The sequence below is a fragment of the Trifolium pratense genome, linkage group LG2 (genome assembly GCF_020283565.1).
Source record: "Trifolium pratense cultivar HEN17-A07 linkage group LG2, ARS_RC_1.1, whole genome shotgun sequence".
Classification (NCBI taxonomy): Eukaryota; Viridiplantae; Streptophyta; class Magnoliopsida; order Fabales; family Fabaceae; genus Trifolium; species Trifolium pratense.
The window spans coordinates 44,814,015-44,831,381 of record NC_060060.1 but is presented as its reverse complement, the minus strand read 5'-3'; the positions used below and the strand labels follow the sequence as shown (position 1 = coordinate 44,831,381).

Sequence of the window (17,367 nt, the reverse complement as noted above, 5' to 3'; positions counted from 1 at the left end):
GTTATAATTGAAACGGTGGGTGGAAGACAAGAAGAGAAGAGAGTGAATTGTGTAAATGGATTACCATAAAGTTTGTATACCTACTAAATCAATGGTTAAAATTGATGGGTCCAAGATGGACCAATACATGTTTTTGTCCAGGCTAAACGGACCTTCTTTGCTTATATAAATCATTTGTTATGTGAGCTAGTTCATCCAATGTTACATACTATGAAGCTCTTACCTAGCACAAAACAACCTTTATGGAAACATTCCTCATCTCATGGAATATGGCAAATGGACCTTAAAGTATTTGTCACTTGCAAATAATAACTTTAGTGGTTCCATCCCATAAAGTATTTTCAAGTCACGAAACTTAGAGTTTCTACATCTTCAAGAAAGTGTCCTTTCTGGCTTCATGCCTAAGGAATTTGAGATGTTGGATAATTTGATAGATCTTGCTATTGGTACTGCAATCTTATTATGTCTATCTTTATTTCTATAGGAAAGTTGGTCAATATATCATATCTCAAGTTACATGGCAATCAACTTTTTGGCCACATTCCTCGCGAAATTGGAAATTTGGTCAACCTCGAGCAACTATATCTTGGATCTAATAGTCTTTCCGGCCCCTTTCCTCGTGAAATTGGATTTCTAAAACTTATTGAACTTGATTTGTCTGATAACTATATTGTTGGCACAATCCCTTCTTCAATAGGAAACTTGAGCAAATTACTTCACCTTTATAATAATAATCTTAGTGGTAGCATTCCTAATGAAGTCGTACAACTTCGTTGTCTTAAAACGATCCAATTACACACAAGACCCTGCTACAATCGTCCTAGTGAAACAGTCCTACTAATGTATTGTAAAATAGTCGAAACAGAACAATATGTATTTCATGTGTTTCAACTCAAAATATACATTCCAAGTCCTACTAATGTATTGTAAAATCGTCGAAACAAGTCATTACTTTTATAAGTTCTTATTGAAGCCACTTCATTCACAATCCAAATTATAAATACACATTAAACAAGGGCATGAACAAGCAAGTATAATTAAAATTTTGTTCAAAGTAAGATAGTTTGTAAATTCTCAATCTATAGTATCTAAAGATTAAACATGACCTTAATAGCATTACCACCACGAGCACTTGTTTCAAAGGCTTCTTCCACTTCCTTTTGTGAAAATCCAAACCTATGAGTTATAAGTGGTTTTACATCAATTTTGCCACTCTTTATAAACTCAAGGCATAGAGGCCATGTATTCTTATAGCGGAAAATGCCAACCACATCAACTTCCCTGTATTATGCATAACAATACATTATTAATAAACAATGCTTCATTGTAGAAAAAAATTAGGTAGTCAAAATAATATAACTTAAGGTGAATGTATTTTTCTTAGTTTATGACATGAAGAAGAGCCTAGTAAACTTGAATGAATATATTATTTTTGTACTTAAAATTAAGCTTAAGCTTTATTTTTATTTTTAAATATACTCATAATTAATAGGATTTAAAAGATATGCACGGTCAGTGTAAAACAGTTTTACACTAACATAGTGATACATAGACCAAGTCTGATTACCTTGCAGCAGCTGGTGTGAGTGGCACGGTCATTTCGGAATGACCCATTCCGACTAGACAAACTTTGCCACCTGGTTGAGTAGCATTCAATGCTGTAGTCATGGTTTTGTTAAAACCAGCACAATCAAAGGTAACATCTACACCAGCTCCCATAACATTATGAATCTGCTTAACTTCTTCCGCTACATCCTGTAATAAAGAAGTGAATTTGAAATTTAGTTAAACCAGTATTTGTTTATAGAAACACATTTCAATTTGTTTGGCACATGACATGTCATAAACTGTTGAATGTACATTATGTAATTATATGTGTCAGTGTCGTGTCTTTGTTGACATGTGACATGTCATAAACTGTTTACATAAACTGGATGATATAAATGACATAAACTAGATGATAAACTGTTGACACTATTTAGAAGCTAATTTCAAGTTAAGGGAGAAAATATAAATGATATTAAGAATCTTCTGATTGAAAATACCTGAATGTTTGTTGAAACTTTAACAATGTCATCTGCACCGAGACTTTTTGCAACAGATAAACGATGGTCATCTACATCCACAACGACAATCCTAGGTGCACCAAAAGCACGAGCTGAAAGCATTGTAACAAGTCCGATAGGTCCTGCTCCCATAATCAAAACATTTGTTTCCGGTCCGATATTAGCTCTCCTACACGCATGAACACCGACACTTAATGGTTCACACATTGCCCCTTCCTCCAAGCTTACATTGTCTGGTAGTTTAAAGCATAGGTCTGCCGGATGTACTATCTGAAAAGAGAAAAGTTTAACTCAAGCATGGTTTTATTTAAGATGATCGATTTAATCGCAGAAAAATATTGTTAGACAGTGAGTATGTGACATGCATATATACAAGTACTAGCATATGAGACCCGTGCTCAACACATGTGTGAAAACCAGTTGGTATGAGGGTTTCTTTTTTCTTATATATAAATATAGATAGCTGAAAACTCTAACACGTGGACTGATGTGGATTGTGTTATGACTGACACATTTGAGTAGAATAGACAACTTAACATGGTACTTAAAGTCTTAAACGGCTCCGGAAAGGGTGTCATTAGGCTGAATTAAGGTTCACGGAAGAATACTAGCTAATTGATGAGTGAAGCTGCCAAAGAGTAAAAGGCTACCACCGGGTTAGTGCCAATAGAGTGAAAGCCGTATGCGTAAAACTATCTTTGTTAATTATAATATTTCTCACCAGTCTTATTCTTTTGAGATTTTCCAGCAGAAAGTAAATCATCTTAGAGCACACTCATCCACTGACTATATGTTTAATATATAGCACAATTGTAGAATCAAGTGCTAAGATGAACACTGCTACTATTTAGTTGACGTGTGAATCAATATGAAGAAAGAGACATTATGTAAAAGAACAAAGAGAAGAAATCTTAGAACAAGAACGAAGATCGAATGGAATTCTATATTATCATTTTCATCAATTAGATATTTGTTGAGTATCACTCATATTTGCTGGGGACGCTTGAGTGGGGTGTAACAGAGCAAGTGGAGCTAAAAGTGCAACAAGAGTACCAGAATGTCATCGTAGTATTTATTTATGAAGCATGGACACTTCTCCAATTAGGTGTGTCCCGGTGTCGGACACCGACGCATATGATTACATTGAATTGCCATTTTCTCAAACTATTATTGGTGTCGCCGTGTCCATGTTGTGTCTGTATCCGTGCTTCATTTCATTCTCTGTAACCCAAAAAGTTATAAAATATAAAACTACAACAGTCATTCTGTTGTCAGAGACATAAGCATAGTTGGCAAACTTTCTTATCAATTGTTGTGTTCTATAGCGTTTATTTATCCACTTCCTTAAGTGCTGGATTTTCTGTTTTAAGAATATTTGTGAAATTCTGTTAGTATTCTTCAGATTAAGATAATGCTGTACTGTTTACTGTTGATACTTTGCATGTATCAGACTTTCAACTTCATATTGTCATTGTTCCTTGACAATCCTTATATCTAGAAATGCAGAGTAGACTTCGAATTGGACATAACAAAGACACATGGGTTTAAATTGCGGTCAGCAACCGCGATTGCGATTGCAATATAAAGGGTTTTTGCGGTGTCCGCAACAATATCACAACCGCAATTTCACCAATATCAGTCGCATTTTTCTGCAATAGAAAGGTTTGTAGCATAACCACAACCATGGATGCAACCATGCAAAGGAAATACTTTGAGAAGTTGTGAATTTTTTCAACAAACCTGATTAGCCAAGGAACCATGAACTGGTGGAGTAGCAAAAAACTTCATCTCAGGGCAAAGATTATATCGACCAAGTTTGCAATGGTCACAACGCCAACAACTGATCCCAGGCTCGATCGCCACACGGTCACCAGGCACCAAACTCTGTACCTGACTACCTACTTCTTCTATTATCCCAGCACACTCATGACCAATAACCATCGGTTCTTTAACTATAAAATCGGCACATCTCATTGTCTGAAAGTAATACAATAATCAAATAAAATTTTTAACTTTTTTCTAGACAGAACATAGTTAAGTGCAGGAAATAACAGAATACAGATTATGTTGCAAATCACCTGTAGATAAAGATCATCAAACTCATCGAATCTAAATGTATACTTTTTTATTGAATATTGAAATCAGATATAACAGTAACAATATCTACCTTGAGGTAGTGAACATCACTCCCACAGATTCCAACAGCTTTCATTCTAATTCTGACATCATGTGGTCCTTCAAACATAAAAAATGAAGTAAGCCAATGATTTACATAAATATTACATTTGGATTCTCTGCAGTCGATTAATGACAATGTTTGCACAATCAATCCAAACCGTACTCAGAGTCCGTGTTGTTAAATACAGGAGATGGAGCCACTGTAGTGTGACAGACTTTTGGTCAAATGCTATAGGCACGTTGGTGTGCTCGGCAGATTTTTGGCCTTTGGCAATCTGCCATCGACAAAATTTCCTACAGTTCAAGTTTCAATTTGAGTTTAATGGATATGCTCTGTCAGTGTAAATTACTTTTACACTGTCATCCAATAGGAATCAACCATTTCTCCACGTCATACCATTAAAGTGGGATGCAGTGAGGTGATTTGGCAAAATACATGGTTGCTATTGGTTGACAGTGTATAATAATTTTACACTGTCAGTGCGTATCCTATTTTCTCTATGAATTTTGAATCCAATATATTAATTGATCCAAAGTTATGAATTGCTTGACTGTGTAAACTAAAGAGAATCCAAATACCAAATATTTTAACAATGAACTTAATCCAAAAACCATTCCCAAATTTGGAATCCAATTTATTAATTAATCCAAAGTTCAGAATCACTTGACTGTGTAAACTTGATTCATTTTTCAACTACAGAAAATACAAATCCCAAATTTTTAACAATGAACTTAATCCAAACCAAGCTATAGAATGTTGAATCATATATTTTAATCAATACAATAAGAACAATAATAATAGTAATAGAATGAAATTGATAAGGGAAAATTAAAGAAGAATACCAAGAGAAGGAAGATTGAAAGGTTGAATCTTGAGAGTGTTTAAACCAACAAGCCAAGCAGCCATGTTCTGTTGATCATCATCAACTGACATTCCACCTTTACCCATTTTTCTTAATCAATCAAACTTTTCTCCAACCTCTAATTTAGAAGCTTGATATTAGAGAAGTGAGGTTTTTGCCCAAACTGCTATGACTTTAATTGGTGAATGAATGAATAAGTGCCTGGAAAACTTGTATCCATTATCCATCCGTATATTATTAAGGACATGCTAGTGCCTGGAAAACTTGTTAAACATTAAAAAAAAAAAAAAATACACCGATAGTGTGTAAAATAATTTTACACCGTCAACTAATATCTACTATATTTTTCGTCGTATCACCCGACTTTCTTGATATGACATGACAAAATGATTGTTGTTTATCGGAAGATCGTATAAAAATATTTTATATTATCGGTGCATATCAATTAAACTCTTAAAAAAACAAATAAACATTTTATAGTATTATAAATATGTCTTAAACAATTATTCAAAATTTTTATAATTTATGGATAATAACACAATTTATGGATAGTATTATAATTTTTTTTTGTCAAAAATTTAAAAATAAATTTTTTGAACAATAGTAGGATTAAAACTCCAAACATAAAATTTTTATAAGAAACAAAACATGTCAGTGATGTCACTTTAGTTTTTTCTATAAGACCAAAAGTAAAATTTGATAATTTTATAGGATTAAAAATGAAATTTGATAATTTTATAAGGACTAAAAATACATTTACCTAAAAAATATATTGATTTTTTCAATCAATCTAAAAAAACATATTGGTTTTATTAAAAATAAAAAATATTATATTGGGTTATTCTCATCCATAATTTTTATATTTTTTCTCTGTTTGATTTCTCATCCATAATATTATGTAGTGCTTATCCTTTCTGTCACTTTTTGATGGTATTGATAATGACTTTTAGATATACTTTGAGTGATGATGTTAAATTTTATTTTTTTTCAAATAATTTAGTGGATAGAATTTCACATGTTGTTAAGTCATTACATGAGAGAGACAAAGACTTTGTGTGGTTTTTTACGGCTTAATTAGTAAAATGGTCCCTTAAAGATATTTTTGGTTTCAGATTGGTCCCTTAAAGAAAAAAAGTCCAAATAGGTCCATTAAAGAAAAAAAAAGTCCGAATAGGTCCCTTAAAGACATATCCGTTAATCAGTTTGGTCTAAATAGGACCAAACTGATTAACGGAGATGTCTTTAAGGGACCTATTCAGACTTTTTTTCTTCTTTAAGGGACCTATTTGGACCTTTTTTTCTTTAAGGGACCAATCTGAAACAAAAAATATCTTTAAGTGACCATTTTACTAATTAAGCCTATATTTTCTAACTAGCATCTCAAGGACACTAGTATCCACCCTAAATCACTCCCTTAATCCGCTTCACTTATAATATCTCTTTACCAAAATTATATTTTTATCTCTATTAACTAATAAGTTTGTAGGGGTGATTGTTTCAAGTTATATTTGTATATTCCTAAGAATAAAATGATAGAAAAATGTATTATTGTGTTTATTAACAAATTATTAAATTTTATTTCTAGGTATAAAAGATCCATAGGAAAATAAAAAATTTCCAAATAAAAGGATATATATGGGAAAAATTCTCTCCAAATATGAGAATAAATTCATGTATAATTATTGATGATAGTCGATTATATGATGTTTTTAGTACTATTTTAGAGTAGTTTTAGTAGCAATTGCAGATCAAAAGCAAGAAAATACATAAAGTTACGAAGTTATTTGACCAAGAATCAATAAAAGTGGAAAATACATAAAAAAGGGCAAAAAAAGGAAGAAATTGAAGAATTCATCGCACCACGATTGATGACCATCGTAGCACGATGAGAAGACGGTTAAAAGATTATAACAAATCATCCATCGTAGCACGATGGATCGTATCGTGGTTACGATGAGAAATCTGTGAAACACCGTGGGCACGACAGGTACGATGCACAAGATGGAAAAATGAAGAAATACCACATCGTGCCAAAAATACCATAACTGGAGCTACGAGTATCGGATCGAGCCCCGTGACCATGAGTTGGAAAGCTAAAACAAAGAGCTACAACTTTCGTGTTGAAGAAAAAATCTAATTCTAAATTCTATCGTGGCTATGTTGGCATACATCGTGGCCACGATGAAGAGAAAACTTAGCCACCAAGTTTGCGTGCTTTTTAAGCAAGAAAAGGGACTCATCTCGCCACAATGGTGCGTGAAGCCCAAGTTCAAAACACTATAAATAGAGCTTTCCTCCTGCACAATTATTTATTCAAAAGTTTAGAGAGCTATAAGCTTCTAAGGATCAAAGGAGGAGGAGCGAGGAGGGCTCAGGAGCTCTCAAGGCATAAGGTTTTTCTTTATGCTTATTCTTTTTTTTTTGTTCTTGTATGGTCTTTAGTAGCTAAACCCATCAGGGTTAGGTCAAGTAGATGAACTCTCATAGGACTGCTTGAGACATGTAATTTAGTTATATTCCAAGACTATTTACAATTACTATTCATTTATTAGTTGTTACTATCTCTATTTATTTATTTATTTATTTATACACTAGCATATATGAAAGCGCACATATTTTGTTAGTAACTAGGATCGAAGTGGATACCGTGACACATCTAAGACTACAGAATCAAAGAGATACTATAACCTACCTATATGAGACCATTAAATTCAGTATTTGCGGTTATGTTTGAGATTAATAATCACACATAATTAAATTTTGCACTGATATTAGGAAATCGAGTGGACGTTAGACATTTGACCAAATAGACAAGCATCATTAAATGAAAATCAATGTTCTCCAATAACTACGAAATAAATGGGTTAAAAATAAATCAAGACGGACAAGAACAAAGCAATAACTTCAAAAACACGTAAATATGTTTTTTTATATATAAATTATATGAATATTCAACGTCCAATGAAGTTCATGTAAAATTTATTGTCATTCAGTCACCCTCTTTCTCTCTGCCAGAAACAAAAGTTAAACTTGTGTCTTCCAAGTAAGAAAAAAACCTTAACCAATACACAACATACTACAAGAAAAACTCATTGGCTCAGACCAGTGATTCCTCTATCAAATAAAATGGCAATCGTAAGGTGGGGTGTGAAACCCAAAACAATGATGTGCCTATTGTCGGTATGGGTGTAGTTTAGGGGCTTTTGCAACTCAAAAGAGGTTGATAAAAGACTCGATAGTAATAAGATCAGTGAGATTAATGAACCAAAGAAGATTAAATATCGGTGACAAAACTCATTAATCCAAAAAATTAAGGAAGAAAGGTATATGCTTGATCATAACTTACAGTGAGTTAAATAAAATGAGTTATCTGGTGTGATAATTAGTATCTTAGCAAATAACAACTAGGGATAATTGGTTCAACCAAATAATGAGAGGATAATTAGTATCAAGTGATTATCTGGTGCTATAATCTTACGGTGAGTTAAATAAAGTGTGTAATGTCAAGGGGAGAGAATGATTATAGAGAGAAGAATACTTAAAGAAATGAGATGGAATGAAGGATATATATATATATAGAGTAGGTGGATAAATTGTAGTTTACATTTTTTTTTGAAAATAAACCAGTGCCTAAACATTATTGGCGATTTTGGACCGGCGCAAATTCCTACGTTTGAAATATTTTTCCCGCCAATTACTTGGGGTGGCTATTTTAAAAAAATGGTGCCTAAACTTTGTGGCGGCCTTGAAGACGCCGCAAATTCCTCCCTATGAAATTTTTTTCCTCCTATATTTTGCGATGGCTTAAAACTTCTGCTAATTCCTCAGTTTAATTTTTTTTTTCCGCATCTTTTTGGTTTAAAACCGCCACTAAAGCTGCCGGAAATGACCGAAGCCACCGGAAATTTTTCCGTGGGCTCAATGCCAGTGGTAAATTTGGCCTGTAGGTTAATTTGGGTGACAGAAAATTTTGTAGTGTTTAAGCGCATTCAAAAGCAGGGCGGGGTAGGTTAACTTAGGGGTCCGAGTTCAAACATGCTCTAGCAATATCAAGTTAGAAAATCCAACAATGGCTTAAGGTTTTATATATAGTGATGTAGCTTTCTACCTCTCTTGACTCTTGCAGTCTTAGAGGAGCATTGACTCGTTGTTAGTCTCTAGCTCGTCAGACTCCCCCAACAAAAAAGTGACTTTCTTGAGCATATTCTTAATTTTTAATATATAAAATATTAAAATATTTCACTTGTATGACAGAATAGAGAAATGAAATAAATCAGAACTTCCCTTAAGCTCAATCACATGCATGCATCCTTCAATTTTGAATGAACTTTTCTTTGCAATCTTTGTTTGGAATTAAGCTAAAGCCGCGACAGGGCAACTCTCCTTTGGCAAGTTATTTCCAATGATGAGCTCTATAGGTAGTTCAAAATATGTCTGCTTGCCAGGAGAGAGATGCCCTATTGCAGATTTGCTTATTGTTGGATTTTTCGACTTCAATGAGTGTTTGTGCCTTGAATTGCCACTGGTTTGTGTGTGACACTTCAGAAGAATTTTATAGCAAAGAAGATGGAATAAACCTATGAGAAACATTGGCATATTCTTGAGGGTTATGCCATGGATATCCAAAACCAGTTGTTTTTCTACAGCAATCACTTTTATTATATGCTCATGAATTGCTGATTCCTAATAGCCAAGGGTCAAAATGCTTTTTTGCTGATTTCTAATATCACAAATTCTTGTATACTTTATAAAAGTAGAAAAAATAGTTGTGAATAAAATCAAGGTATATTTTTTCATATCTAACTCCAGTGGCTTGGCCCTCTGCCCAAAGCTTTTTTCACTAGTAGAAAGCAAAATTATAAAAGAACAAAAATTAGGGGACATAAAATCTAACTCCAGTTAATACTAACACATATTAATCAAGGGTCTACAGTCTGGTGAATGGACCGATCCTCAACATAGATGCGGAACCCAAACCCTTGAAACGGGAAGCGGCACAAGTTTAGATTGGCCAATCACAAGGACTAATACCAACAAAAAATTGACACTGATGCGGAACCCAAACCCTTGAAACGGGAAGATTTCAACAAATGACCTAAAAACAATCAGAGATCTAAAAATCGAGAGCATGAACTGGTCTATTAAATCCGTGAAAGAACAGCGCTTCACGGAGCGAAAACACAAAAGCCCAACATATCGAACCAACAAACAAGTGCATGAACGAGATGAATCTAAAACCACATGCACCCCGGTGAAAGAGCACCTTCAGAAGTCTAGCAACCCAAATAAAAAAGAATTCCAGCGACACTACAAGGTAATGACAACCTCCACAACGAGCAGGGCAGCGACGTCACCCAAAAGGCAAGGGCGGCGGCGGCATCTAAAACAGCCGAGCCCCATGCCAAAGGGGTTTAACACCAGTAGAAGATCCGGCACGGTGTGACCCCAAGTGGTGCGTAGTAGCTCATCACACCACTACCTTTTGAGGTTACATTATATTGTAAGAGAAAGAGTTTGGATTGGGATGGAAGCGGCACAAGTTTAGATTTGCAAACATGTTTAGAATATCATAAAAAATTCCAAAAAATGAAAATTATTTTATATGCCATTCTCAACTTTAAACATATTATCCTTGTGTCTCCTGTACTTTCTAATTCTGGACTTTTATTAACTAAATTATTTTTACATAGGTTTTTTCTAATTTACCTCTTGTATTGTCCATAAATATAGAGAAAATCTAAACAATTATTTGATTTAAAATATATGCTATATATTTAAGGCTAAATTATATGATATTTTGCCTAAAGAAAAATGCCATGTCACCTGATATAAAGTGCATGCCAAACTTATCTTATGGAGTAAGCTATTTTTCATCGGATCAATAGAGTATAATTTAAATCAAAACTGCAACAAAACAAATGACATGCAATATATGGTGTTGACTGTTGACTAACCTAATGACCTTGGATATGGTCACTCAACAGTCAACAACATCATGATAAAGAAAGAATAGAATCTTACATTAATGGGAAAAAAAATGTAAAGATTATAGGATATTTAGGACCTTCAAGCATAATGCCATTTTTCAGAAGACAAAAAGAGGAACTAGTAGCTTTCAGGAAAAGGATATCCAAAGCATAAAACCATCATGTGTTAGCTAAGCTAGACTATATATAACTTGTTGGGAGGGTCGTTCACTACTTGGCAATCTAGCTACACACAATAGTTAGAGTATTATTACATTTTAGTAAGCAAATCAGTCATAGGGCATGTCTCTTTTAGCAGGTGATTGTGATATTGCATTTGACTTGGTGCAATAAAAATGTACATATCTTATTCATTGACTTGCCAAAGGAGAGCTGCCCTATGAATGTTTAGCTTAGACTTATCTCGTTTTCGTACATAGATTACTTGACAATCTAGCTAGACATATATATATATATATATATATGGCAAATGCTAAATAGTGCCCCAGGAGCATTGGTTAAGAATTTAAATTTAGAAGGTTTTTCTTGAGTATTGTGTAGTCAACACATGAAAAGTCTAAATTTTGATTGTTTCAATGCATAACTTTTCCTTTATTTCTTTTTTTAGCTCCTTAACTAGTGCCCCGGGGGCACTAGTTAGCAAGACCCTATAGGAAATCTGCTAATTTGCAATTAATATATAGGAAATCATAGCTAATTCCCAATTAATACATAGTTAAATATTGTTGAAAAGGTTATGTTTCCTAGCGATTTCGCAGCCAAATTCAAGCATTTTAGAAAAAATTTATAATTATAAAAGGCTAATTACTATGAATCCATTCCTAAAACCAAGCTAATTGTTAATTAATTATCATCCATCAAAAAAGCTAAGTTAAATGTGCATCATATACTCTCATTACATCTTATTACTGGCAAATGAAACAAATATGCATGTTATATTTAATGATATTGATGATACTTTAAATTCAATATAAAGTATACATTTTAATATTAAAACCATAAACATGTAGAATTGAAATTGATTAGTGTTAATAAACATATGAACAGAACTAATGTAATGCATAATTTGAACATGAAATTGATTAGAAAAGTAAATATATTGATCTATTTAATGCCTCGAGTTATCAAGAATTCAGAACTCAGTAAAAAGAAAAGTTCAATTTACCCAAAACAAATCCATGTGCTTCAACGGAAAGCCGAGACTGATCACTCTTCATCAACTACAAAACAAATTCAGAGAAAATTTCTTAATGTGTTCTTGATAAAACTATAAATGCACTGAAAATTCCCATGAGCAACAGATTAGTCGATTCCCATGAGCTAAGTTAGTGAAATTATTGATCCAGACAACACTATATAGAATAATGATGAATAAGACACATTCAATCAATATTTTTTTTCCAAGTGCAATACTAAGTTTGTGGCTTAGTTTTTTTTTCCAACTTTAATTCATTAGAATTAAAGAATAATGATGAGCTAAGAAGCCTTTCTAATCAAATCTAATTAGGGTAGTTTGTAAAGAACTATTCACATAAAACACATTCAAGTTGACTAAGACAAACACATAAATGATGATGGACCAAACAGAAATAATATTGGAAAGATAACTACACCAATACCCTAATGGTCCATCAAACGATTTGGGTGTTCTTAAAGGTCATTAAATATAGTTTTGCAAGATGTTAAAAGCATTACCAGAACATGTCACTAATCAATAAGTTAGCACGAGTAATTTGACAACCACCATAATTAGTACCTTTTCTTGCATCAGGGCTAATCTGCATGCACAAAATAGCACAAACAATACTTATGATGGGTGGTAAAGAAATATTTACAGGACTTATTAACTAAATCTGATTGGTATTAAAAACTTATTAACTTCAACTTATAAACCTTTCCCCAGCAACCTTGAATCATTTAATGAACATCACTACTAAAACTGACTAATTTTTACAGAGATTATGTGAATCAGTGAACAAATGAACCTATAAGACTAATAGGTATGCCTGTAGCTTATATAGTGTTTTATTTCATGAAACTATATATTAAAATGAAACCATACCCACCAAAACTGCAACCTTATGAAAAACAGTACGCTATACCAGAGAAAACCAAAACATCAGACAAGATAAGGAATCACTTTCATACCTGGTCTGAATTGGAATAAAAAAATGAAAGCAGTCATCTAGCAAGGCATGTAGCAACACCGTGCAGGCATGTTGTGTAATACTGTGGACTTCACACTTTCACAACACCGTGCATGTAGCAATGTACCTGTGAGCAGGTAGATTGACACCCCATGCCAGAGTTATTGTGCAGACAAGTACCTAAAAACACCATAATGGATACATAATGAAACAAGAGGCAAATTCTGAAAGTCTAGATTGAAAACTAGTGAGATAAGCTCTACCTTCAAAAGTCCATCAGAGAATACTTAAGCATTGATTATTATTTGTAGTTAATATTAGAAACAGTTTAGAATATATCGAAATAAAGCAGTTTGTAAAAATAGAAACAGATAAATGTCTGAACCATACATATAAACAAATCAATAATGTTAACTAATTAAATTAAAGCATTAATAATATCTATTCATTCCCAACAACACCTAAGATAATGTGAAACTCTCAATGACAAAACTTAGCAACATTTAACATATATATTTGGTATTGCTATGAGCATTTAACTCAATATGATATAGAGAACATACTTTTCATTTTACATACTTGGTATCAACACATTTAACCAAGTGTCATAATATGATTCAGTAACTTGACCAAGTTTTGCACAAGATAAAGTGGAAACATTCTTCTTGATAAGAAGATATATAAGTAAACAACAAAATCATTATTTGAAATTTATAATTAAAAGATATGTTTCACTATAAAATGGGACATTAAAATCTCTATCAAGAAACTTCATAGATAATTATCATAGCATGCAGAACAATATTGTGAATATCAGCGAGACCAATGACCAAAAGCAACACTCTCTTACCCAAAAATCTGCCTCTGGCCAAGCTTTATGAAGATCCCAGGCTAACATCATAGGACAGCAAACATCGTATCTTCCCTATAAAGTAAAGAATGAAGATCATACGACATTGAATTGTGAAGGAATATGATGCAGCAAAAAGTGATTTACCTGCACGATTGTGGTGTTGATATGTCATGCCTTATTCTTTAAGTTCTGCTTCCAGTTCGTCCTGAAAACGAGAATAAATTCAGAATGCCGCATGGACAAGTATTAGCAACTATTTAGCACCAACATGCAACAAGATACAGACAGAAGTGGTTATTTCAATCACTTCGATTTTCTTAAACTATTATCGGTGTTTACATGTATGTTAGTAAGTGTCAATGCTTCATAGATTAGTACTCTACAACACTACACAATCATGTGAGACTCACTCTTAACTAAATGTATTACAAATAACACCTAAACTATTTTATATTCCTTTTTCCCAAACAAAATAGATTTAAATTTTCAACCAAATACCAAAACATTACTAATACTACTATAAGGTTAACAATATTATTCAATCTACACCTACGCACATACAAGCATCTTTGATCATCATCAATGACATTATTACTACTCAATATACATCTATGCACATACAAGCATCAGATCACAATGTATCATTCTAAACTTTTTATCTCATAATATATATCACATTCCATTTACTTACACACACAAGCATCAAATCAAAATCAAAATCAAAATTCAAAACAAGAAATTGAGTTGATAAATCACAAAAGAGAAAAAAGTAGAAGAAATCGATTACTAGAACAGAGAAAATAGGAGTGAGAAGTAACTTAATAGTCTCTAGGTTTTGAGGAAGCGATTCAGATAAAGCAAGTGATTCTGAGTGAATTAGAATGTGATTTTGAGATGATGTGAGGAAGCGATTCTGACGAAGCAAGGATGATGTGAGATCGAGGAAACGATTCCGACGAAGTGATTCTGACGAAGTGACGAAGCGATTCCGACGAAGTGATTCTGGTGTGAGATCGAGTTGCGATTATGGATCGAGAAGCGATTCTGAAATTCTGCGATTCTGAATCGAGAAGCAATTATGGAGAGATCGAAGCCAATTCTGGAAAAAAGCGATTTTGGAGATAAGCGATTTTGGAGAGAACGTGATTTTGAGAGATGAAGGAGAGTGCGATTTTGAGTTATTAAAAATAAAATTTTAATTTGTTAAATGTAGTTATAACTTTTAAGTTATAAGTAATGGAGTAAGAAAAATAAAATAATCAATAATAGAAAAATAAAGTAATAAGTGATGGAATCATGGAACAATAAAAGAAATAAAGAAAAAATGAGTTAATAGAAGTCTTTTAGGTGAATAGGTTAAACAGAGGCATTTTTAATTGGGATTAACTAGAAATCCAGTTTGTAGCAAAATTCTGGTAGCAAATCCTGTATTTTCTTGTAGTGATATATATATATATTAGTAAGCAAATCAGTTATAGGGCATGTCTCTCTTGGCACGTGATAGCGATATTTCATTTGATTTAGAGCTACAAACTTGCCAAAGGAGACCTACGACTGTTTAGCTTAGACATTTGTTCCATTTTTCCTTGATATGAAATGCAATTGTTCGATCAAAAAGTAGTTTTGGTGAGGTCATAGGTTTGGTGTATACTTCTAGTACCCATTGTATTTTGAACTATCTATTGAGTTTTTCGTATATACTCTCTCTGTTTCAAATACTTGTCATTTTAGAAAGAAAAAATTTGTTTCAAATTACTTGTCGTTTTGATAATTTAAGGTTATATTTTGTCTATTATACCCTCATGTAAATTTCAAATATTTAGGATTAGTTGTTGAAAACGTAAAAGATTTAATATATATTTTTAAAACTAAAGTTTTTTTTAAATTTTTTTTTGATACATAATATATTAAATTTATTGTAAAGAGAAAGTGTGTGCAAAAAAAAAAATTATTGGTGAATTAAAATAAAGATATAATAGGAAGATAAGGTGCAAAAACACACTTTCTTAATTTCTTATTTCTTTTTCTAAAACGACAAGTAATTTGAAACGGAGGGAGTATAATATTATATTTACCGTTAATTATAAAAAAATACACTAATGTGTAGTAATTTATCATGTGGTTGATACTATTGTTGACTTAGTGTATATTGGCACAACAAAAAACTCGCGGTTTACCCACGGTCAAAACCGTAGCTAAATAGATATTTGACCGTGGCTAATTATGTTTGCCACGTAAATTTTGAGTGTGGCTAATTCGGGCGTCACGAAATTTAGCCACGGTTAAATATGATTTTTGCCACGCCTATTTAAAGCGGGGTAACATTTTGTTAGCGACAATCATTTCTCCTTTAGCCACATGTGTTTATATCACCAAGTTAATTAGTGAGAGGTGAGAATGACACAAAATCTTGAAATGATGCAATAGTTAGATTGAAACAAACTGTCTTTTGGTTTAATTAGTCTAGGAACTTTTGGTGAACAAGAGTGAATGATATGCATTGTTTCAAATTAACATCGCAGAATATCTTTATAGGTTGGGTTGCTTCCCTTCATATATAGTGACACTTAGGAGGAAGAAAATACATGCAACGAAATTCATGTTTCATGAGTCAAAATTCTATTTAAAATATTTCTAAGTCATTTATTAATTTCTCTGGTGCACAAAAGTCATTGAGGAAATTTTATTCGGTAAACCATCATTGATTGATATACTTGATATTAGTGTGCAATTTATATCATAATTTCCAAAGTATCATACAGGGATTCGTCGGTTAACCCAGCCAATTGCATTGCATAAACTACTAGGGAAGAATCGAACCTAAAGTTTAGTGTAATACACACACTTTAGAATTATTTGCAGCAGGTTTTTCTTCATCTTCACATCAGGTTTTTCTTCATCTTCTCCTGGTTTAACATTTGTAGCAGTCTCCCAACACAAGATCTATGTTTTAAAGTCTACAAGAACATCTTTGTGTGCGTACAAGGCCAACCCGCACCATGTGTCTGGTGTGCGGCGGGATCAGACCTCAAAATTTTAAAACCCTAATAATCGTTATATATTTTTAATGTTCATAAAATATCAAATGTTTATCAATATATTAGTGATAGCCTTTATTGTATCTGATTGTAATTTCCTTGGGTTCATACCTCTACGTTGTCTTTTTTTCCCCATGATTTTTGTTCTACACAGTTTAATCATTGATTATGATGTCTCTTTTGATGTTATATACGATGATAATTATTTTTTTATGCTCTTAACAATTTAAATAGA

General features: G+C 32.8%; 1 protein-coding gene across 1 annotated transcript; it reads right to left on the bottom strand.

The window, feature by feature from the left end:
- Positions 1 to 948: 948 nt before the first annotated feature.
- On the bottom strand, positions 949 to 5,363 carry LOC123908627 (sorbitol dehydrogenase). Its single transcript, XM_045959321.1, has 6 exons — positions 5,088 to 5,363; positions 4,234 to 4,301; positions 3,807 to 4,043; positions 2,046 to 2,336; positions 1,568 to 1,755; positions 949 to 1,281 (listed from the first exon to the last, which is right to left on the bottom strand). The coding sequence occupies exons 1-6, from the start codon at positions 5,191 to 5,193 to the stop codon at positions 1,089 to 1,091; spliced, it is 1,083 nt and encodes a 360-aa protein (XP_045815277.1). The 5' UTR covers positions 5,194 to 5,363; the 3' UTR covers positions 949 to 1,088.
- Between the last annotated feature and the right edge of the window lie 12,004 nt (positions 5,364 to 17,367).